This window comes from Bos javanicus, chromosome 7, assembly GCF_032452875.1.
Source record: "Bos javanicus breed banteng chromosome 7, ARS-OSU_banteng_1.0, whole genome shotgun sequence".
Taxonomy (NCBI): Eukaryota; Metazoa; Chordata; class Mammalia; order Artiodactyla; family Bovidae; genus Bos; species Bos javanicus.
The window spans coordinates 60,701,067-60,725,740 of NC_083874.1; the positions used below are offsets into that span (position 1 = coordinate 60,701,067).

The 24,674-nt window shown below is 51.6% G+C and overlaps 1 protein-coding gene across 4 annotated transcripts in view; it reads left to right on the forward strand.

Annotated features, from left to right (window-relative positions):
• PPARGC1B (PPARG coactivator 1 beta) overlaps positions 1-24,674 on the forward strand; it is a 120,386-nt gene that overhangs the window by 84,474 nt on the left and 11,238 nt on the right. The window contains exons 3-11 of one of the 4 annotated variants that reach the window (XM_061424009.1): positions 907-993; positions 7,168-7,383; positions 11,285-11,437; positions 13,318-14,446; positions 15,362-15,398; positions 15,918-15,991; positions 17,168-17,951; positions 21,040-21,115; positions 23,542-23,663. In XM_061424009.1, coding sequence (XP_061279993.1) covers positions 907-993; positions 7,168-7,383; positions 11,285-11,437; positions 13,318-14,446; positions 15,362-15,398; positions 15,918-15,991; positions 17,168-17,951; positions 21,040-21,115; positions 23,542-23,663 — 2,678 coding nt within the window. The remainder of the gene's footprint in view (positions 1-906; positions 994-7,167; positions 7,384-11,284; positions 11,438-13,317; positions 14,447-15,361; positions 15,399-15,917; positions 15,992-17,167; positions 17,952-21,039; positions 21,116-23,541; positions 23,664-24,674) is intronic. The other 3 variants (XM_061424010.1, XM_061424011.1, XM_061424013.1) reach the window with 3 other exon arrangements.

The window sequence follows — 24,674 nt, forward strand, 5'->3', positions numbered from 1 at the left end:
AGTGAGATTATCTCCTCATTTTACAGATGAGGAAACTGAGGCTTGGAGAAATTTAGCTACATGCCTAGGGTGATTTACCTTGTTAGTAGCTGAACTAGATTGAAACCCAGTTTGCCTGCCTCCTAAGCCAGAGCTTTATAACCATGCTGACGCCATAATGGCTGACACCATAATGGGACTGACTCCCATTCTCTGTGGCAGGACTGTCCCTGTGTATGTATGTTCACTCACTTAATTTTATTAACAACTCTCAGGCAGGAGTGTATTTATCTCCATATTTCCATTGGTACCTAGAGGTTCTTTATTTATTTGTTTTTTCTTTATTTTTATTTAAAAAAATTTTTTAAAATTGGAGGATAATTGCTTTACCGTGTTGTAGTGATTTCTGGTGTACAACAATGCAAATCAGTCATAATTATTTATATTTATATATATTCTCTCCTTCTTGAACCTCCCTCCCCCCTCCCATAGAGGGTCTTTAAGAAGAAGCAATGCCAGGACCTGCAGTTCATATCTGTGCCTCTTCCCCTGTGAGCCCCACAGTCCTGGAGGCACGTTTCCTTTAAGAAGGCCTCTAATGTGCGATAATGTGATGTTTGGGATTTGCTTCAGAATAAAGCAATCCCTGCATGCATTTGCATGTGTGGGTGTGCAGCATGGAGAGTAATAGGTGAAATAAGATTAACCATGTTGAAACTGGGTGATGAGTACATTTGGAGTTATTATTCTTCACTTGAAATATGCTCCTATATAAACACTGGAGGAAGAATGCATATCTCCCTGTGCCTGTCTGACAATATAATAATAATTATAGTAATAACAATAACAACATACCATGTGCCAAGTCAGTGTGCCAAGAGTATCATCTCAAATAATTCCACTGACAAATTGTATCATTCCTTCTAGAAATGTTTATGGAGCTCCCTATGTGTGTCAGACACTGCATTCAACAGTGGACTCTACGGTCTAGAGGGAAGATTGACCCTAGATCAGGTAATACATAGTCAAACAGTGGTCACTAGGGACATGGGCACAATAAGAATAAACCTGGGATGAGGAGCATCTGAAGAAACTGGGTGGTCAGGAAAGTCCTTTCTAAGAGATGCTTCAGCTGAAGGAGGACAAAGGAGCCTCATGGTGATCCCAGAGCCAGGAAGCAGGAAAGCTTGCTGTGTTGGGGAGCCGAAGAGCTGGAGGGAATAGCTAAAGGGAAAGTGTCAGGAAATGGGGGGTGGGGATAGGCTAGGCAGGGGCCAGATTATGCCTGCTCTTCTGGGTCATATTAGTGAAAGTAATAGCGGCTCAGCTGTGTCTGACTCTTTGCAACCGCATTGTCTGTAACCCACCTCTGTCCATTGAGTTCTCCAGGCAAGAATACTGGAGTGGGTTGCCATGCCCTTCTCCATGGGAACTTCCTGACCCAGGAACAGAATCTGGGACTCCTGCATTGCAAGCAAATTCTTTACCATCTGAGCCACCAGGGAAGGAGTTGGATTTTCCCCAAGATTATTCTAACCTATCAGTACAAAAATTATCAGTAACCCATTTTACGGATGAGAAAAGTGATGCTTAGAGAGGTTAAGTAACTTGCCTAAGGCCACACAGTTAGGAAGGGTCAGTGTAAGTTTACTCTAATGCAGGAACCCAACCCCCTCGCTGTTGTGTGAGGATCAGCAGGACTGCGGTCTGGTTCTGGCTCCATCCAGGGCCTCCATTCTTTCTCACAACAATGGGGCAAACTGCACTCTGCTATTCCCTCCCTCAGAATGGGGCCAACTTCCAGGAAATGCTTTCAGGTTATAGAGAACTGATGAGCGAGAGGGATTTGGATGCTGCCTAAAGACCATCCCTGAGAGCTCAGTGGTAAAGAATTCGCCTGCAACGCAGGAGACCCTGGTTCGATTCCTGGGTCGGGAAGATCCTTTTCCCGGGAGAAGGGATAGGCTACCCACTCCAGTGTTCTTGGGCTTCCCTTGTGGCTCAGCTGGTAAAGAATCCGCCTGCAATGTGAGAGACCTGGTTGGATCCCTGGGTTGGGAAGATGCCTTGGAGAAGGGAAAGGCTACCCACGCAAGTATTCTGGCCTGGAGAATTCTGTGGACTGTTATAGTCCATGGGGTCACAAAGAGTTGGACATAACTGAGTGACTTTCACTTAGCAACTTAAAGACCATCCCCACCTAAACTGTACAGGCCCTGCCTACTCAGAGACTGGCCAGACCCACTAATAAGCTCCTGCCAGGAGCCTACGATGTGCATGAAATGGCCTCAGACACAAGTCAGCCTGGTGTGGCCCTTGGGCTCTTTGCATAGCAAGGAAGGCAGAAGAATCTTCAGAGATGGTCAGGACTGTGGTGGAACTCTGCGTACACTGCCTCTCTCCCCTTCATGCCCTGCATTCCATAACCTGCGCCACCCATCACACCCCGGTGCCCCTCTGCGAGGGTGATTACATGATCGGTGCCTGATTCCTCCTCGATCCCCTCTCCACCCCTGGAGCTTGGGGGCTGATACAGCACTGTAAATTGTCATGGTCCCAGGCTGTGCACAGAGGCCAGCACTTTCTTTATTTGTTAAATAATTAACAAATATTTCTGTGAATACATCCTTCAACACCCAGCTCTCACGTTAGCTCTTCCTAAGGCAGGTGGTCAGTCACTTCCTCTCTGGGCTCCCATCCTGTGCATGCATGTGACCTTCAGAATTCAAGCTCCTTGAGGGCAAGCAGTATTTTGTTCCTCTGTGAGGCCCTTGCACATTGAATTGAAAAGACTTGGTCATAGGTGTTGAATGAAGAAACTGATTGCAATGTTTTCTTTCCTGCCAAGGACCAGACATGACCCATTCCAGAGTCCTTGATGGAATTCAGAGCCCAGAGGTTCTAATACGCCTGCGCCACTGACTGGGACAGAGTCCTCACTTGACCAGTGGCAGTTGTATAGGCATGCTGCCTTGAGTCAGAGCCATGTTCTCACAAGTCAGGTGGCACCATCGCTATGGAAACAGACCCGGAGAGTGGAGAACAGCTATCTTTACATAAAGAGCTGACAACTGCCCCCGGAGGCAGGGACAGTACCTTCTGTTTGTGTGCCCAGAGTACTGGGGCCAGGGCCACCGTAGGCTAAACTTAGTAAACATTTTTGGAAGAGGCAGGCGTTTGGTTTTGTCACCATGTGCTGTGTGGCCTTGGGCTAGTAGCTCCTCCTTGTTGCGCCTCAGTTTCCCCAGGTGAGAAATGAGGAAAGAGCACGGATTAGATCAGCGGTCCTTAATCTGTTATAGGGAGAGAGCCACTGGGTCCTTTTAGCCTCTGTGGACCTACCCCCAGAGAAAAGGAAGGGAAAGTGGCTTCCTGGGTTTCCTGCACCCCCGTGAATGGGGGCAGTCTCTGAGTGTTCTTCTGGCCCTGGGAGCCTGAACTCTGTTCTGTTGGCTTTCCCTCAGGCCCCTCTAGGTGCTCAGAGTGAAGGTTCTCCCTCTGGTTTCTTGAAGGTTCCTTTTTCTCCAGCCTCAGAACGCTCAGGAAGATTGGGGGTGGGGACGAGCCTATTAATATCCCTTCCTCAGCTGATTAACTCTCCATTAATTTGCACTCCGTTTCTAAGCAGAGCTGGGAGAGCTGAGCTAATGGGCCTGGGAAGAGGAGAGGGGCGGCCTGGCTCCCTGTGATGTATTATCCTGGGGTGCTGATGGGACCATGCCGAGGGCAGGGCCGGACTCTCTTCCCTGACCCCACCTGGCTGTTCCGAGCTGGAGCTGCTAAGGGAGGGCTGAGGACAGAGTGGGAAGGCCTTCTGTTAGTCATTTTGTAACCTGCTGGGGCTCCTTGGCGGTCTCTACCATCTGGTATTCATTTCAGCACCATGCCGAGTACCTAGTAAGTCCTTGACCATCCTCCCTACCTGCCTCCCAACTTGCTGTGTGATCTTGACAAGTCTCTCCTGGACCTTCATTCCCCCCACCCCAAAAAAGAATGGCAAATAGGCTTCCCTGTGAGTTCCAACCCAGATGATCCACAGTGTTGCCTGGAGGGTTGTGTTAAGAAAGGGCATGGAAGGAACACTGGGTGGGGGCATGAGGGATGGGACCCACAAGCTGCATGTTTGACTTCCCTGGTCACTGTGTGACCCCCACAGGCCCTTCCAGCTCTGATACTTGTGATAATTCAGAATATCTCTGGGCCTTTTTCCTCTGGCTGTGAAAGCCTGACCCCTCCTTCCTTCCAGTGCTGATGACACTGAATGACTTGTGAATCACTTCCCTCTGGAATGGGTTCTTTGAGACTCTAATCTCCCCAGTGGTCAGAGTTCATTTTTGGTTCACTCATTCTTCCATTCATCAAATCTGCCTGGAGCCTCCCACGCCCCAGGCACTGAGCTAGGCCGAGGAACAATTCACAGAGCCCTTGTGTGGCTGCCTCCAGATCGGCCTCCCTAGTAACCCTTGGAGGGAAACTGACTGGGGACCAGGTCTTCCCCCAAAGCTTCAAGGCTTAGAAATGGGAAATGACTTACCCAAGGTCACCCTGTCAGTGGTAGAGTGCCCCCCAGTCAACCCCAAGAGTAGTCCTTGAGCCCCATGTCCAAGATCTTAACTCCCCATCAGGCTGGACTGATTGCTCTGGAAACACAGGTTTGGGGGTCTGGCCTGTGGATGGGGATTGGGGCTGCCCCTTGAGCTCTTTTGCATTCCTGAACTGGAATTCCTGAACCTGCCCTTGGACCTCCATCCTGGGGGCCCAGGTCAGGCTAACCTGAAACCTTCCTTTGACCTTTCTTTTATTCTTAGCTGTCTTGCAAAGTCACAACCACGTTTGTTCTCTTCTCCCCATGTCCCCCTTCGAATTACTCAGCTGCTGCTCTGGCTGCAAGGCCTGAAACAGATTTAGTACAGCCAAAAGGCCGTCACGGGATGTGTATTTCAGATGAACTTCCTGAAGAAAGGATAAACAGCCTGACCTGGGATGGGAAAGAGCGCTGGTTAAGACATCATGTGACAGACAGGCCTCCTGCCAGCACAAGCCCAGTAGCTGGGCTTTACTGAGTGAGACGCTCAGTGCCTCACCTGGAAGCAGGGTGATCTCCGTGCAGGGCTGGTGAGCTGGGAGTGTGCGTGCAGACCCTCGTGTCAGAGATCTGAGACATCAGAGAAGGAAGCCTGTCAGTTCATCTGTGTGTACTGTGCTTTGTGTCAGCTCTGCCTCTGCCCCGGATTTGCTGTGTGAATGAATTAAATGCACCCAGGACATGTTGGTCAACCTCCATGAGGCTCAGTTTCCTCAAATGCAAAATGGCAATTAGAATAGTACCCCACCCCCCTTTTTACGCTATCTAGGTTTTTCATAGCTTTTCTTCCAAGGAGCAAGCATCTTTTAATTTCATGGATGCAGTCACCATCTAATATGATAGTGGACTTTTTGCTGACAAAGTTCCATAGTCAAAGCTGTGGTTTTTCCAATAGTCATGTATGGATGTGTGACTCGGATCATAAAGAAGGCTGAGCACCAAAGACTTGATGCTTTTGAACTGTAGTGTTGGAGAAGATTCTTGAGAGCCTGTTGGACTGCAAGGAGATCAAACCAGTCCATCCTAAATGAAATCAATCCTGAATATTCACTGGAAAGACGTATGCTGAAGCTGAAGCCCCAATACTTTGGCCACGTGATGCGAAGAGTCGACTCCTTAGAAAAGACCGTGACGCTGGGAAAGATTGAGGGCAGGAGGAGAAGGAATCGACAGAGGATGAGATGATTGGATGGCATCACCGACTCGATGGACATGAGTTTGAACAAGCTCTGGGAGATGGTGAAGGACAGGGAAGCCTGGCGTGCTGCAGTCCATGGAGTCACAAAGGGTTGGAAATGACTGAGTGACTGAAGAACAACAACCCCACCCCCACAAGGGTTATTGTGGCGCTTACCTGAGGCAGTATTTAGAAGCCTTTCTATTTCTTTCATCAGCCAAACCCTTTGTCCCTGGTCTTGGCACTAGGTTTTCAGTCTGCCTGGAATCGTCTTTCCTCAGCTCTTTGCCTGGCTGGTACCTTCTCATCTTTCAAGCCTAAGTTTCAGTATTAGTTGCTCAGAGCAGCCTTCTTTGACTGCTGTAAATAGCCTATAAATCTTTACCGCATTCTTATTCTGCATCACAGCTTCCTTTTATTTTTTTTCCCAGGCTTTCTCACTCTCTGAAATGATCTAGTTTTGTTTCCTTGTTTAACTCTTTTCTCCACTGGAGGGTAAACTCCATGAGCTACCAGTCTGTACCACCAGTCTCCAGTCATCGCCAAGCACATAGTAGTATGTATGTGTTAGGAGAAGGAAGAGCGGGGAGGGGAGGGGAGGAACTGCCCCCGCCACAGCCATCGTCATCGCCCTCACCCCCCACCACTGTCATCGTCACCTTCACTGTCACCGTCATGCTTATGGCAGGAGTCATAGTGGCAGTGGTAACAGTGGTGGTGATGGGAGTGGTAGTAAGGACTGCTTGTTATGTGCCGGGCCCTGTGTTCAAGCATCTTACATATATTTACTTAGTCCTTGACAATAGCCTTATGAAGTAGGTCCTGTTGTTACAGTTGGTAAATGTGAGATCTGGGATCCACCCCAGCTCCAGATCCCAAGCTCCTAGCCACCACACTAACCGCCCTGCCCATCCATGAGTGAATGAGGCTGTGGGCCCTGGGAGCCCACAGGGGCATGGCAGCTGTTGTCCTGTTGCTCTGCTCGTCACTGTCACGGTCGAACCTTGAAGCTTCCAGTCTTTCCACCAGCTGTCTGGGCCCCAGGGTCAGAGAGGCTGACCTGAGGCTGCCAGTGGCATAGACCAGCCTCAGTACTCTGTCCAGGAGTTTGGACACAGGAGGCTGTGGTATGAAGTGACTGTCCTTGGAGGAAGGGATGGGTGTCCCCTGATTAGCATGTGACCCTAAGCCAAGGCCCTTCCTGTTACCACCTGCTACCTGCTCGAAAATCTCTGATTCTTAGAGTCCATAGCGCATTTCTTTGGCATCTGCTTTCCTAAGAAACTGGGAAGATCTGAGCAGGTTTGGCGGGAGGATGATGGCGGTGGTGGTGCAGCTGCAGGTACAGAGCAGATTTCTATCCAAAGTCGCTGAGCCCAAGGCATTGGCTAACCGTGTCGCCTCTCTGCCTCTCTGCTCGCTGCAGATAATCGACAGTGAGAATGAGGCCCTCCTGGCAGCGCTCACCAAAACCCTGGATGACATGCCTGAAGATGTTGTGAGTCTGGCTGCCTTGCCAGCCCTGGATGATGGAGACACACCCTCCTGTGCTTCTGCATCACCCATCCCCTCCTCTGCGCCCCCCAGCCCCTCTCTGGAGGGGCCCCCTGCCTCGGCCCCTGAGGTGGATGAGCTCTCGCTGGTGAGAATCTGTTTCCAACTGAAGTGATGGTGGTGGCCTGAGATGTGGTGTGTGGTTGTAGGGGTGGTGGGTGCAGGGAAACCAGCTCTAGGTCCTGCAGGGATCTCTGTGCATCACCGGCAAGGGTTCAGGGCAGACAGCCTGGACTGGTGGTGGGCAGCCTCCCTGGGCTTAACCTGCGACTCTGTAGGCCCTTTGGGATTTCATGGATTTACCCTAAGTGTGCGTTAAACCTTGAAATTAAATGCAAATATTTTCCACAGACCCTTGGTGGTTCAGACGGTAAAGAATCTGCCTGCAATATGGGAGGCCTGGGTTTCATCCCTAGGTCGAGACGATCCCCTGGAGAATGGAAGGGAATGGCAACCCACTCCAGTATTCTTGCCTGGAGAATCCCCATAGACAGAGGAGCCTGGCGGGCTACAGCCCATGGGGTTGCAAAGAGTTGGACATGACTGAACGGCTGACTTTCACTTTCACTTTTTCACACATATACACACAGTGAAAAATGCAAGCAGGAATTATGGAGAGTTAAAAGCAAAACCTCCTTACCCATCTCATAATGGCTTTTTCTTTCCCCAGATGTAACCATGGTTACTGATCTGTTGTGTGACTTTCCTCTTCTACTTTTTTTTTTAACGACAAAAAGGAGCCTCCATTACACACAGCCTAAACCTTGCTTTTCTCAGTGAATTGTGTGGCATGGAAACTTTAAGATGAACAGAGGTAGCTCTGTTTTATCCTTTTTGTCAGCTGCATAGTGTTCCCTCATAAGAAGGTACCATAACTTCTTTAACTAATCCTCTGGTTGGAGGATATGTGCATTGTTTCAACTCTTTTATTGTTCCATTACTTTAGACTGTGTCCTTCACCAGGAGGAAGTGGATCCATTCCTAGAAAACAAATTCCTGGGTCTTAATGTATGTGGTTTTTCAGTTTAGACAAGTACTTCTAGCCTGACCTCCAAAGGGGTTGGACCGGTTCATACTCTAACCAGCAAAAGTTAAATGCTACCTGAATCCACGTGGAATGTGGAAACATACACATGGCATTGCAGGTTTCTGGGGAGAAGGTCTCAGCCTTTTCAGATTCCAAAGGGATTTCAGAAGTTGCCAAAAGCAGTTGCTCTTGTCGCAGGCTAAAGGTGCCAGAACCCCAGATGTACTGGCTTGTGAAGTCCAGCTCATCTGTCTGGGGCTCCTTACCTCATCACTGGCACTCCTAGGGCTGGTGAGACTTAGCTGGAAAGTCAGGGCCTGTTGGAGGTGGCAGGGATCTTCGGTTGTGGAGAGTTAGAGCTGGACAGGCCCTTGGTGATCATAAAGTGCACCTCTGGGGAAACTGAGGCCCAGGGAGGTGAGGGCCTCTCCCAGGATCACACAAGTTGACGTGCCAGCAAGGGCTAGAACCCAGGTCTTCTGATTCCTAGACCAGGACTGCTTTCCCTCTCTCCTGCTGACTTCATGTTCCCCAAAGCAGTGTGGAACATTTAATAAGCACCTGTGCGTGCCAGACTCTAGAGTGTGTTCAGTCCCATGTTATGCTCCTGCTGATGAGGGTCGAGCGTCCTTTCTGATTAGAATCAGACCTCTTGGGTTTGAATCTCAGCCCCACCAGTGAATGCTCTTGTGCCTCTCTCTGACTCAGCTTCCTGGTCTGTAAGGTGGGGTTAATAGTAGTGCTTATCTCAAAGGCGGTTGGGAGGAGTACAGCAGATAATGTAAAGCACTTAGAACAGTGCTTGGTACAAAGAAATGGCTCAATAAATGCTATCTAAGTGATAGTCACAACCGTCAGCCATGGTGTTAGTAGTAGTAGTAGTAGTGGAAAAGTGAAAAGTGAAAGTGAAAGGCACTTGGTCATGCCCGACTCTTTTCTACCCCGTGGATTATACAGTCCATGGAATTTTCTAGGCCAGAACACTGGAGTGGGTAACTGTTCCCTTCTCCAGGAGATCTTCCGAATCCAGGGATCGAACCCAGGTCTCCTGCACTTAAGGCAGGTTCTTTACCAGCTGAGCCACCAGGGAAGCCCAGTATTAGTAGTAGTAATACTTTGTGTGTGTGAGCACGTGTGTGCTCAGTCACTCAGTCACATCTGACTCTTTTTGACCCCATTGACTATATAGCCCACCAGGCACCTCTGTCCACGGAATTTTCCAGGCAGGAATACTGGAGTGAGTTGCCATTTCCTTCTCCAGGGGATCATCCCGACCCACGGATCAAACCTACGTCTCTTGCGTCTTCTGCATGCCAGGTGGATTCTTTCCTACTGCACCACCTGGGGAGCCCAGTAGTAATGGTTGTGGTAGTAACAAGAGGAATTCTGAATAGGACTCTGCAGAGGAGCCACACCTGAGTAGAGAGGTAGAGAGCGACCCCTGCTGGTCGCCAGTTGGTTGTTCCCTCTCACGCCTTGCTGTACTTCTGTTTCAGGCACTGTGCTAGGCACACAGGACACTTGCCATCTAGACTCCCCACATTCCAACATAGTTCTAGAAAGGCCCTGAGAATTTATACAAATTCTTAACCTGGAGTGATGGGTCCCAGAGAGTCCACGTGCAGAACCCATGGACCTCTGCATACGTGTGTGTTTTCTGAGGCTAGCAGCTTCTCTCGTATTCTTACAGGGACCCCTGAATCAAAAAAGACCCAATTATTTAGTCTGCCTGCTCCTGTTTTACACACACACATGCACACGCACATCCATGCACACTCACAACCTTGGAGAAAGCAAGGCCAGGAGGAGAAAAGGACTCACCCAAGGTCTCACAGTGAGTTGGGTTGAACTGGGTTAGAACCAGGTCCCTTGCTCTGGTATGACCATCTTTTCCTGTCCATGTCAGAGAATCACAGACATGCACATGCTGGTTTGGGGTCTCGGTAGGGTCGTGTGGCTCCTCTAGCTCCTAGGGCAGTGGGAGTGGCCTTTTCTGTGGTTCCCGGGCCCTTGGCAATCCCACTGGGGGGTCATGTCTCCTGAGGAAACACTCAGTGCTAAAACAAAAACCTCTCAGCTTCCTGACTTGTTCTCAGCTTTGGCTGTGGTAGGATCACCGGCGAAACCCCCAGGTGCGCTCAGCTCCCTGCTTTGTTGGCTGGAATACACTGAGCACCTTTCCTCTGGGTGTAGAAGTGTGAAAAGCTTATCAACTTTTATAGAAAAATTATAAAAGCCAGACAAGCATCAGCTTAGGATGCTTCCACTCATGTGAAAACAGCTGGCTTGGTTGGAGGTGATGTGTACATATATGCAGTCTTGTGTTGTGTATGTATATATTTCCGAGTCCCACCTCAGGAAAGGGTCACAAGAAGGTGGTTAATAGCAGTTGTCTCTGGGACCTTGGACAGGAGGGAGACTAGCTTCCCGTTGTCTACCCGTCAGTATTTGTGGTATGTGTATTTTTTACCATTTCCAAGTATTACTTGTTAAGGTAAAGAATCAATTTTCTAAACAATATGATTAAACAAAAAGAACAGAGGAAGATCAGCTAAAATCCTACACCAAAGAAACACTGTGGGACCTCACCATCCAGACCGTGTATGTGTGCATGTGTGTACTACAAGTGTGTGTAGAGAGTCCCAATCAAGTGTGTGCATCATATTTCAGTGGTAGCGTGGGTAGACATCACCCGAGATCTGTCTGGGTTTCTGAAGATCATAGATATTTCTCTTGGGTTATTCACTCTGAAAAGGACTTAACATTTTACTGGGATACTTGTGTCTGTTTGGCATTGCTACACAACCTGCTTTCTGTACTTAGTGTATCCTAGGCCATTGAGTGCCCTCCCTGTGGTCTTCCACGCTCCCACGATGATGGGGTCAGAGTGTGGTCATCCTGGGGGTCTGGCTCCAGGCCGAGCTTCTCCCTAAGCTGTGCTTCCCTGTGTCTCTGGCTGTAGCTCAGCCCTGGCTTCTCCCATCTGCTCCTCCTGCAGCTGCAGAAACTCCTTCTTGCCACGTCCTACCCAACCTCGACCTCCGATAGCCAGAAGGAAGGGACCGCATGGCGCCAGGCAGGCCTCAGGTCCAGAAATCAGCGGCCTTGTGTCAAGGTATGTCTACACATGCCCCCAAACCCACTCAGGACTCCTCCAGGAGGGTCTCTGGGCAGGGGGTGCACCCTTCCACTCTTGTTAGAGGCCGTCAAGTTCAATACATTCACAGTTCACTCTTTGCTCCTCACACAACCCTTGTTGCTGATGTGCTGGACACTACTTGAAACCTAGGCTGGTCCGGGGTTCTAGATAGAGCCCTGGACTTTTTCATGTACAGTTGACCTTGAACTACATGGGTCTGAACTGCACAGGGCCACTTCTACGTGGATTTTTGTCAGTAGTAAATATTACAGTACTGCAGGATCTGAGTTCATTGAATCCATAGATGCAGAGGAACCGTGGGTACTGAGGACAGACTATATCAGTCACGTGAATTTTCCACTGTGTGGAACCCCTGTCTGGTTCAAGAGTGAACTGTAGGGACTTCTCTGGTGGTCCAATGGCTAAGAGTCCACGCTCCCAATGCAGGGGGCCCAGATTCAATCTGGTCAAGGAACTAGATGCCACATGCCTCAACTAAAACCCAGCTCAGCCAAATAAATAAATATTAAAAAAAAAAAAAAAAGCCAACTCAACCTCAGTGTTCCAGGCAGTCTTAGATGTTGAGTTACAGCTGGGACAAGGAGGCTGTGGCCTGCCCTCAGGAAGCTTATTCTAATGAGGTGACAGAACCCAGCATAATATCTTTGTTGGTACCATGGAGACCACAAGGAGGAGTTTGAATTTCTCCTGGGGGTGGGGCGCATCAGAGAGCTGAAAGCACCATCTTGAACACCCAGGAGGGAAGCAAATCCTTTTCCCTCTTTGGGCTCCATCTTCTGAGACCTCCAAGGAGGGGTTTCCAAGGTGACTTCCCAGTGTTCCTGTTACTCAGAGCCTGCACTCAGCCCTTCCTCTTGTTCCTAGACACTGTTGCAGTGTCAGGCAGACTCAGGAGGGCATCTTTCTCAGATCGTAGCTCAGTGTAGGAGCCTGTCCCCTCCTGGTCTCCCCAAAGGTGGGGGAGGGGGGGACCCTCTCCCTGTGCTCCCTCCCTACTTGCCCTGGCTGGCCTCCCCAAAGAGACGGCCATCCCTCACGTCAAAGAGGCGGCAGCTAAGCCCCTCTGTGAGCCAGCCTGCCCTCTGGGAGGTTCGGAAGCATTGCTGGGGGAGGGGGCATGAGAGACAGCAGGACAGCTGGCCTGGGCTCAGCAGAGAGACGGTTGCTCTGGGGGTGGAGCCCCTCTGTAGAAGAGTGAAGGCAGAGAAGTCTGGAGAGGGCAGTTGGCTGGGGCCACGTTGCAGAGCACCCCTGGCCAGGGGCTTCCCCTTTACTACACGGGCACTGGAAAGCTACTGATTTTTTTTTTTTTCCTTTTAAAGAGGTTTATGAAGGTGCCGTTTACATACCATAAAAGGCACCTGTTTTAAAAGTATGATTCAGTGATTTTTAATAAACTTACAGAGTTGTGCAGCCATGACCATAATCCAGTTTTAGAACATTTCCATCCTCCCAGGAAGATCCCCAGTGTCTCTATTTACAGTCAGTCCCTGTTCCCACGCCCAGCCCCAAGCAGCCACTAATGTACTTCTTGGCGCTCTCACCGAGGGCTCCGCGCAGGGGAGCAGGGTAGTCAGAACAGGGCTTTGGCGGTAAACCTGGAAAGGGCGGGATCCATAGCTGGGGTCCCTGTTAGGAGGCTGGCCGCTCCTTCTTCCTCATCCCCTGAGTGCTGCCAAGTGCCGGGTTCTGTGCTGGAAGCCGGGGATGGAGCAATGAAACCCAGCATGATCATCCTGGAGAGACAGGCTGGGCCTGGCCAATGGTGCAGCTGTGGGCAGTGGGGAGAAGCCGTGCGGGTCTCCCTCCTCACTGTGGCCTCTTTCCCTCTCCAGATGGACGGCCCCCAAGACAGGAAGGCCCCCACGCCGCACCCTCAGAGCCGGAGCTGCACGGAGCTACACAAGCACCTCACCTCGGCACCGTCCTGCCCCCGGGCTAAAGCTCTGTCCCCGGATAGAGGCCTGCAGCCACCACCATCCTTGAGTCCCCGGCTCCCCACCAAGGAGGATGAGGAGGCGGGCGAGGACTGCCCAAGCCCCCAGCTGGCTCCAGCCTCCCCCGGGGACTCACCAGCGCTGGGCAGGACAGACCCCAGCGCCCAGGTTTCCCAGGAGGACATGCAGGCCATGGTGCAACTCATCCGCTACATGCACACCTACTGCCTCCCACAGAGGAAGCTGCCCACACAGGCGCCAGAGCCAGCTCCCCAGCCCAGCAGCAGCCCCGCCAAGCAGGTCCGACCCCGGCCTCGGTCCCAGCACCCTTCCAAAGCCGCCTGGACCGAGTTCTCCATCCTGAGGGAACTTCTGGCTCAAGATGTTCTCTGCGATGTCAGCAAACCCTACCGCCTGGCCACACCTGTCTACGCCTCCCTCACGCCCCGGCCCTGGCCCAAGGACAGCCAGGCCTCCGCCGGCCACCCGGGCCTCGTGGAGGAGGTGAGGGTCTCACCTTCATCCAAGAGTTCAGGGCCCAGACCCAGCCTGCGCCCGCTGAGGCTGCAGGTGAAAGGGCATGTCAGCCGGTCGGCCAGGCTGCAGCCGGAGGAGGAAGAGGAGGAAGAAGAGGAGGAGGAAGAAGAAGAAAAAGAGGAAGAGGACGAGGAGGAATGGGGCCGGAAAAGGCCAGGGCGCGGCCTGCCGTGGACCAAGCTGGGGAGGAAGCCGGAGAGCTCTGTGTGCCCCGTGCGGCGTTCCAGGAGACTGAACCCCGAGCTCGGCCCCTGGCTGACGTTCACCGATGAGCCCATGGTCCCTGCAGAGCCCCAGGGGCCTCTGCCCTCGCGCTTGGCCCCCGAAGCCTATGATGTGGGGGGGGAGCCTGGCAGCCCCACTGATGAGGACAGTGGCCAAGACCAGCCGCTCCTGCGGGGACCCCAGATCCCGGCTCTGGAGAGCCCCTGTGAGAGCGGGTGTGGGGATACAGATGAGGACCCCAGTTGCCCACGGCTCTCTTGCAGAGGTAGTCGGAGTCAGTGGTCCGAGAGAGGGGGCGGGGCTGAGGTGTGGCAGACCCCACTGCACTGGAGCCAGGAGCTCCAGGTTGGGCAAACCCCTCTCCCTCTCTGGCTCTCAACTTTCCTTCCTGTATAATGGGCTTAGCTGGGCAGACCTTCAGGAGTTACCTGAGCATCTCTGAGTTTCTCATCATGCATGGGCCAGGCGTCCTTAATGAACAAGGAGCAAGATGCCGGCGTTCTTGGGGCTTGTGTATCAGTGGGGGAGACGGGCAATCATAAAGTGAGCAAGAAAGGAAAGTATTTACAAATTGTGATAAGTCCTCTAAAGAAGACTTCCTGGATAACAATGTGATGGACGGTGTGAATCTCTAAATTCAGCTCCACAATGAGGTTGAATTTTAAATGGTAACAAGAGTGGGGATAATAATACAGCAGTCATCTATTTTATACTTGCTCTGCCAGGCTTGGTCTATGATTTAATACAGATTATCCCCATTGATCCTCATAGGAAACCTATGTGGTGGGTGCTGTTGTAATTCCTGTTTTAAGACATGGAATAAAGGCACAGAGGTGTCTAATGGTTAGTCAGCTAGTTAGTCCTGCATCTCTTGGGGCTGAGGCCACAGATGCTGGCCTTGGAAGCTGGAATGCTTCACCATACACGCTATCCTGATTGGCCATAAGGGGTCGCCCTAGTACCCATCAACGCTGCCAAAGCAGTAGCCCTGCCAGCTGTAAATGTCTGCTGAGTCTGGGGGAATGAAGGTTTTGAGCTGTTCCTGCTTGTCCCTAAAAATGGCAGAGGCTTTTGGGTCACATGCCTGCTGTGCTTGGTACCAGTGCAGTTCAGAGGGAAACATCCTCTCTAGCAATGCCGTGTTGAAGAATCTTATTTTTCTCTTTTGTCTTCTTTTCAGACTCTCCCAGGTGCCTCATGCTGGCCTTGTCGCAAAGGTAGATTTCTGGGAATTGTTGACTTATTATTCCGTGAGACCTTATCTGGTTGGGTGTAGGGTGGCTCATTGGCCCCTGAGCCTGATCCTGTCCCCACACACCCCTGCCCTCATTACCATGTGGGGTTCTCAGGAGCTGGGTTTCCTTGGTAGGCAGTTTGGTTTTAGAAGCTGATCTCTGCAGGCCTAGGAGATGGAGAATTTCATGGGGAAAAGCTGACAGTGCTGTGGCTTTGGGCAAGTGTCTGCTCTCTGGGCCTCAGCTGTTCCGTGGTAAATAAGGAGGTTGACAATGATTATCCTGTCTCCACTGCCCTCAGATTTCTCTTGTGTCTCCTAAAAGCTGTATAGCTTTGAATTCCTCTAACAGCCAGGATGGGGATTCTCCTGCAAATTCTCCCCAGGCCTCACTTTCGTGGGCTGCAATAGCAGGATCTGTCACGCTGTACCCTTGCCCTCCTGGCGTGCTCGGGGAGGTGGAACCTGCTGCTGACTGGCGTCTTTCCGTCCCGTCCTCCAGCCCCACCGGTGACCCTCCTTTCGGCAAGAAGAGCTTCGAGCAGACCTTGGCGGTAGAGCTCTGTGGCACGGCAGGTAAGCTAGGGGCTCAATGGGGAGGTGCCCTTGGGGAGGAAGCACCTCAGGGAGTAAGGGGGTACCCCAACAAGCTCTCCTTGCCACCACTGCACAGGCTACGCTGGATCTTGAGATTCCCATTGAGAGAGTTATAAGGAGAGTCAGGACCCAGGCTCAGCTGTTTGGCTACCGACAGTTGGCACATGACCTGATGTTAAAAAAAAAAAAAGAGAGAGACGTATGAGACACGTATCTTCCCCTGAAGCAGCCCGCAGTCCTATGTGGGAACCAGACTCACACCATGACAAGTATTGTTTGATACGGGCTTGTTCCAAAGACCTTGCAAGAGCTCTGGGAACATAGAGGAAGGGACAGTATGGGGAGGGGCAGGATGAGGCCTGAGAAGATGCAAGGGTACCCAGAGCAGCAGGCATTTTAGCTGCGTTTGCAGGGTGATAGAAGTGGAGGAGACAAAAACAAGACAGAAGGGTATTCTTGGGAGCAGAATTGGCATGAGCACAAAGGCACAGAAAAGCGGAGGTACAGGTGCATTGGAGGAGACCGGCCACATGGTGGTGCTGTGGGGCAGAACTGGGGGCCAGGCAAGAGCAAACATCAAAGGCTAAGAGGAATGTCCGGCTGAAGGGGTTCATGCAGTTCCTCAAGGCTCCAGGAGCCCCAGAAAGGAAGAGATCGCTGGCATTTTGGCAAGTTCCCTCTGGTACCCGGGTGAGGGTGAAGGCTAAGGTCAGTTGCAGGACCCCCTAAGGTCACTGTGGTGGTCAAATCCAGATGGGAGGTTTTGGCCTGTGGTACCTGCCACCTCTGTACCCTGGGAGACTTCAGAGGTATTTGGGATGACCATTTGGGAAGGCTTGTGGAATGATGGAATGTGGAGCAGGAAGCAGGAAGAGAGATCTCAGATAACGTGGAGGCTTCTGCGAGGCTACAGAAGGGATGGCAAATGGATTTCATCACATGCCAGCTCCGAAAAACTGTTGACGGACTGTATGAGATGGAGCCCCAGGCTCCGTCCAGGCTCAGTCAGCAGCGCAGTGATCGATTAGCGATGCCTGCCTTCCACTGGGTCTGGGGAGTGGTGACACGCATGCTGTTTCTCTGCCCTCCCAAAGGAGGGTTTCAGTGCTCCTTGGAGAAATGATCTGTCTCACATTTTTCCTCTTGCTTGGGTAGGACTCACTCCGCCCACCACGCCTCCGTACAAGCCTACAGAGGAAGACCCCTTCAAGCCAGACATCAAGCACAGCCCAGGCAAAGATAGAGCTCCCACCCCAGAGGGTCCCCAGCTCGGGGCCACCGCCGAGGCTGCCCACAAGCTGCCAAAGAAGCACCCAGAGCGGAGCGAGCTCCTGTCCCACCTGCGGCATACCCCAGCCCAGCCAGCCTCCCAGGCTGGTCAGAAGCGCCCCTTCTCCTGTTCCTTCGGTGACCATGACTACTGCCAGGTGCTGAAGCCAGACGGCGCCCTACAGAGGAAGGTGCTGAGGTCCTGGGAGCCGTCTGGGGCCCACCTGAAGGACTGGCCCCAGCTAGGGGCCCCACGGGCTGAGGCTCAGGCCGCTGGCAGGGAAGAAGACGGAAGCTGTGATGTTGGTGCCCCCACCAAAGACAGCACGCTGCTGAGAGACCACGAGATCCGTGCCAGCCTCACTAAGCACTTTGGGCTTCTAGAGACAGCCTTGGAGGATGAAGACCTGGCCTCCTGCAAGAGCCCCGAGTATGACACTGTCTTTGAAGACAGCAGCAGCAGCAGTGGCGAGAGCACCTTCCTCCTGGAGGAGGAGGAGGAGGACGACGATGAAGAAGAGGACTCGGGGGTCAGCCCCCCTCGCTCTGACCACTGCCCCTACCAGAGCCCACCCAGCAAGGCCAGTCGGCGGCTCTGTCCCCGCAGCCGCTCCAGCTCTGGCTCCTCATCCTGCCGCTCCCGGTCACCAGCCACACGGAGGACCTTCAGGTATGGATGGGTGGGTGGCCTTAGGATGGAAGGTGGGCAGCTGAGCACCTCCACTTCTGAGGTGTCAGGGGAGAGAGGAGCCCTGAGACCAGGGCCACAGCTTCCTGTGTGGCCTGTGTCCTGGTCAGAGGCCCTGGAGGTGGACTCCTTGGGGAGTTATGGGCAAGTCCTGAAGCCAAGCGAAGCCTGCCGTGTGGTCCAGTGAGGAGTGGTCCAGATCGCCTGGCCTCAGGGGAGGAAGAAAACGCACTTTCTGGCCTTTTGTGACCTTATTCATCTGTTTCTGCTTTTATATTTGTAAAATGGGTAGGTTTTTGTGTAAACATAGACAGTTGACCTTTGAATAAGGTGAGGGTTAGGGACACCAATCCTCCACACAGTCAAAAATTGTGTATAACTTATAGTCGGCTCTCCTCATCCAAGGTAACTCTGTCTGCAGATTCAGCAACTTCTGACAGTGTGGTATTTACTACTGAAAAAAACCCCAGTGTTGGTGGACCCTCAGAGTTCAAACCTGTGTTGTTCAAGGGTCAACACATCCATACAGTGTAATACCTATGTGACATTTACTTGTAAAACAAAGATTAGCATAATTCTAACTTGTGTTCTAAAAAAACACCAAAAACCCGGCTTTAAAACAGTGATAAGGTTTATTCCCATTTCTCGGTGCTGCAGAGTTGTGCAATCTTCCGGCAGTCAGCCACCGGGTGGGAGAGCTCTTTTCCTTCGCACTGAGATGACGTGTCATGAGCGTTTGCTTATACCGTCTTTGCTCACCGAACCGGACGGTAGAAGGAGCTGTTCCAGAATTCTGTGGACCGCAGGGCAGAAAGAATGGAAGTCTGGCATCTTTTGGTGGAGACAGGTTTCTTCTCTTCCCTAATGACAGCAGGATCTGGCTCTTTGGAGGGTAGGCCTTAGGAGCGTGGGTGCAGGTCCCAAACTCTCTGCTCGAGATGCACCTGAGTGACCACCAGATGGCGCTCCTGGGTTCAGAGCAGTGCAGCAAGCCTGATCCTGGGGAGGCTTCCTTACCAAGCTGGTGGCTGGGCCCCGCCTCCTGAGCCTCAGGTTTTGTAGGTCGCGGGTGGGGGTGGAGAATTTCATTTCTAACAAGTTCCGGCGTAATGATGACATTGCTAGAGCGCTATACTCTGAGAAACAGAATTCAGGTAGTAGAAAGATAACTTTAGAAAAATTCCTCTTTATATTTTCTTATCTCTACTGGTGGCTCTTAATTGAAAATCTGATGAAAACAAAGCTTCCTTTCCCCATTAAAATGTATGCAGACAACTAATTGGGCATTGGATTTTAGGGGACTTCTGGACCACACCCCCGCCCCGGCCCAGACACTAATGTGCTGAAGCCCTGGACTATCTGAAATAAACTATTTAAAATAAACTCATTTTGAGCAATTTCTCTAAAAGCCTGTCTATGTAATAAGCCAGAACAGTTAGTCAGAGCCATCTTCTATCAGACCTCTCTGAGCCCCCCTTTCAGCTCTGTTCTCCTTTCCCCAGCGGGTCACTTTGAGCTAGTCTGCCTGTGTTCATGTTAGCTGGTTTCTTCTGCAGTGTCCGTTCAGAAGCTACTAAGGTTCTTCTGTTGAAGCACATCCCCCAAGGCCAGAGCTGGAGCTTCTTGGCTTCCTTCCCTTCCTGGCCTGTTCAGGCCCTTTACCCACGGGCTTGGCAAGAGTCAGGGGCCTCTCTCAATCACCACAGTTTCTCCTTTTCCTCTTTCTCACTTTTGGGCTAAGTTCAGGCTGGCTTTCACTGGAGAAAGTTAATTGGTTAACTTGGTTCCTACTCAGCTGCCTGGCAGAGCTTGATGGCTGGTCAGTTGGATAAACTAGTCATCAGCCTTCTCCAGACCAGCATTTCTCTACTTTTGCTTCTGCTACCAAACATCAATCAACAGGAAGGCTGTGAGCTGGTTTAACAAGCCCTATAGCACCTTCAAGTCACTCTCAGCTCTTCATGGGGGAAGACTTCCAATGCTGCTGCAAGTGGATAATGATACTCTTATTATATAGCACTTTAAAGTTTGAAAGTCACATCCCTTTCTATTACCCTCTTTGAGCTTCACAGAGGCACTTGAGGGAATCTCAAGTGCTTTTCAACCCCATTTTATAGATGAGGAAACTGAGGCTCAAAGAGGTTCAATAGAAAAATATAGCCAGCAAGTACCAAGCCATTCCAGGGCTAAGCATGTACAGGTATGTTCTGATTTGATCCTCCCAAATGGCTGAGGAGGCAAATACAATTGATTCTCCTTAGTTTACAGATGAAGAACTGGCTTAAGTAGCCGGTCCTGGGTCACCAGCAGAGAGGTAGTAGAATCAGCATTGGAATACTAGCTGACTCTGGAGCCCCTGCTCTCATTCTCTGCTGTGTTCTCAAGGATGCACACGGTGTGTGGCAGAGTCGGCACTCAACCCCCTCTTACATGCTGAGCTCCTTCCCCTCCATCAGCCTGGCCACTGGGAAGAGAGGGCATTGTGCAGACAGGTGCCTGGGAGGACGCAGGCGTGCGGCATCCAGGGGTTTCTCCAGCTGAGTAGCCCATTGGCTGCCTGGGGTGTGGGGGCTGTGATGGTCAAGGTTGCTGCCTGGCCAGACAGCAAAAGTGGAGGGGGAGCCATGGGTCTAGAATCAGCAGACCTCCCCCTGGCTCTGGCTTCCCCACTTCTTAGCTTTGGGGAAAATTTCATCTTGAACCTGAGCCTTAAGATTTTCATCTGAAAAATGGGGAAGCATGAGACCTCAGAGGATATTTTTTTATCAGGTCAAATACCATAATGAAGCGAAAGGGTCTTTCCACCCCCAGCAGCATAGAAAGGTTCACAGGGATTATGGTTAGCAGTGTGGAAGGTGCGTGTCAATCACATGTTCAGACCCACATGTGGCCCTGGGCGCTCACCGCTGAGACAGAGAGCTGGGCTCCCTCTCCCAGTCCTACCTTCACTGATGAACGAGTCCTAACAAAGCTGAAGAAACATCACTCGCCTCCTGGAGCAAGTCCTCCTCCCGCCCCACTGTGGTCCCTGCTAAGAGTGAGTGAGTCTGCTTTGCTTGTTCACTGACAGATGTGAGAGCAGAGGGTCGTGTTCAGACGGAACGCCAAGCGTCCGGCATGCCAGGAAGCGGCGGGAAAAGGCCATTGTAAGTGACTTGGGGCCCCAGAGCCCGGAGTGAACGGGGACAAGCAGGGGCGTCAGGAAGTGTGGGGGCTTCAGAGACCCGAAGTGCTTTGAAGTCATCTGGCCTACAGGAGATAGTTGTATTTCTCTCATTTACTAAAGCATAAGGGTCATCAAAGGGCATCAAAGGTGGCACGTGCAAAATGCAGCCAAGGGACTGGTCTGGGAGTGGGGTGGGGTGGTGTGCCATTGGTGAGGATTTAGGGCTCAGTATCAGAGGCTCGACAGGGCCCAGGGGGTGAGCACTGATGAGGGAGCAGAGCCAGCCCTGCTTCCACTTCTGTGTGACCTTGAGCAACTTCCTTGAGCCTCAGTTTACTCATCTGTATATAGGGTCCCCTGGTGTGATCTGGGCTACAGGACCAAGAGAGCCTGTCTCTTCCTCCCTGCCCGACTCTCTAGTCCTCTCCCAGAGTTAGTCCAGAGGCCCAGGCTGTGCCTGGTGGACCTGTTGCAGAGCACCATGCGGGGAAAAGTCATTAGGAAGCTGGAGTCACTGCCCTTATATCATTAGAAAGGAGGGAAGGGAAAGTAAGACAGAAGCACAGACAGACTCTCACTGGATTTCCATACACCCCCATCCTACCTCCCCCACACCCCACCCCCATGCACCCCCCCTACCCCCAACACCCGACAACGTGGTACTTCAGGGCAGGGCACGCTTGAGGTGTGCATACCCCGGAGGTGTGCTCACAGCTATCTGCAAGCAGGTACTTAAAACCACATGGAGCAACTTCCTGGGATCCTTGTGTGACTGCTCAGTAGTAGTGGCATGCCTGGCCCTGTTCTAGGTGCTGGATGGCAGCAGTGAATGAGACAAACAAGGTCTCCACTCCTATGGATGGGCCAGAAGGGAGAGAGAGACGACAGACTCATAAGCAAAGCAATAAACACTGTAATTACAGATTGGGAGGTGCACTGTGAAATTAATCACGCCACGACTAAGATGTCTGAAACAAATCATGTTTTGACTTGTGGGGAGGGTTTATTTACATGGTCGTCTGGGAGGGGCATCTTCAGAGAGCTAGGCCCCAAGGGATGGAAGAAGGCATCCAAGCAAAGGTTCAGGAGGACGGGGGGCAGAGGCTGGAAAGAGCCTTGTGAGTTCAAGGTCCTGGAGGAGGCGGGTGGTGGGAGGAGAGAGGGGGTGGGCAGGGGGTGGTTGCATTCTTATACGGAGCTGAACTGGGCCACCTTGGGGGACAAATCTAATGCCTGTGACTACAGCAGTGCTCTCTGTGGACCGCCGCCCTCTGAGGTAAATGGCTGGAGAATCGCTGGCCTTACCCTGTTCTGGAGAGACCCTGTCTAGACCAGACCCTGGTGGTCTTGCCCACCAGGAGCACAGCTGGAGTTTCTCCAGCAAATCAAAGGCACTCTTCCGATGGTCATGCCTTTAACTGGATCCAGTCACTAGATGATGGTGGGGGGTTGGGGGAGGTCCCAACCAGGCTTCCATGATGCACCCCCTCTGCTGGGCAGGTCTAGGGGCCTGGCTCCTAAAGGTGACCGGTGTCTACATCAGTTCAGTTCAGTTCAGTTCAGGTCAGTCGCTCAGTTGTGTCCGACTCTTTACAACCCCATGAATCGCAGCACGCCAGGCCTCCCTGTCCATCACCAACTCCCAGAGCTCACCCAGACCCACGTCCATCGAGTCAGTGATGCCATCCAGCCATCTCATCCTCTGTCGTCCCCTTCTCCTCCTGCCCCCAATCCCTCCCAGCATCAGAGTCTTTTCCAATGAGTCAACTCTTCGCATGAGGTGGCCAAAGTACTGGAGTTTCAGCTTTAGCATCATTCCTTCCAAAGAAATCCCAGGGCTGATCTCCTTCAGAATGGACTGGTTGGATCTCCTTGCAGTCCAAGGGACTCTCAAGAGTCTTCTCCAACACCACAGTTCAAAAGCATCAATTCTTCGGCGCTTACCCTGGCAAAACCAAAGCTAACGGTGGCTCCACATCCTTATGCCCCACCACTCTGACCTGTAGCGACCTGGCCGCCAGTGCTCGCCCTCTAGCATCCTCAGCACCTCCCCCAGTGCCAGAAGTCAGGCTCCAAACAAATACAGAAGCTACCCAGTGTGCAGGTACATTAGTAGCAGTGACTCCCTCTCCTGTCTCCGCCCAGTCTCTGTTCATTCCCTTCAAGTACGCAGTCGCTTCCTTTCGGGCCACCTCCCATCCAATGCTTAACAGCCCCCTCCTCCCATAAGGCAGGTCCTCTGGGATAGCGACTGTCACTGTCCTGTCTCTGACTCCAGTCCCAGCTGGTGTCGCTTGCTCAGCCGGGTGACATGGACTGGGGATGAGGACTCTGTGGGAGCCTGCCATCTGGGGGGCTCTAGGAAACCACCCGAATGACAGGTCCCTCTGTGTCCCCCTCGGGCAGGGCGAAGGCCGCGTGGTGTACGTTCGAAATCTGTCCAGTGACATGAGCTCGCGAGAGCTGAAGAGGCGCTTCGAAGTGTTTGGCGAGATTGTGGAGTGCCAGGTGCTCACGAGAAGCAAGAGGTGAGTCAGGCTCTCACAGAGGAGGGGAGTTAGGGGTGTGCAGAGGTCCCAATTCAGGGCTCACCACATGAAGGTGCCCAAGAAGACTTCCAGGACAAACCTACCCTTAGGTACAGGAGAAGAGGGGACCAGTAACAATTGTGCAGCCCAGGAATCTCCGCAAACATGTACTGATATTCTGCTAAAGTGCGAGGCAACGTTCACGCATTGTCTTACGTCGGTTTTCCAACTTGCGTATGACACATGCAGCCTTACTGTTTCTATTGCTTTCCTTTCTGGATGGCGCAGATAAGTCAACTGAGCAGCTAGTTAGTGGTAGAGCCAAATCTGCAGCCCATGTGTCAGCTTCTGGTTTTCCATCCTAGAGCTGGTATGGGGCTGGCAAAAGCCCATGGTGGCTGAAGGCACACTTGTATTGCACTCTTGGCTGCAAACCCCATGTTATTCCATCCCTCCGTTCCTCTGCAGCTGCAGCCCTGTGTCCCACTCACCCAGGGAAGCAGTGCTTCATCTCTCAGGAGATCTGTAAGAATAGGTTGCATATAAACGCACAACTTAGGTGTCAAAACTTCGTCAGATTTGAAATAATTCTGAAGTATCTCCTGTTATTACTTGCAAACTGAGTTATTAAGGTTTTAAAATTCTAATTTAATAATGATTTTTAAAAACTTCAGTGAGAAAATAGTTTCTACATAAGAATCATTACACATCTCACATCCCTTATGGTGGCTATGGAAAAGTAACAAATGAGGATGTGGAGAGACTGGAATCCTTGTGCACTATGGGTTGGAATGTAGTGGGTTGGCCAAAAAGTTCATTTGGGTTTTTCCAACTGATGTTATGGAAACCCAAACGAGCCAATAAAAGGTGCAACCACTATGGAAAATAGTATGGGGGTTCCTCATAAAATGAACCATAAAATTACCATTTGACCCAGCCATTCCTCTTCTGGGTATATAATCAGAAGAATTGAAAGCAGGATCTTGAAGAGGTATTTGCACATACATGTTC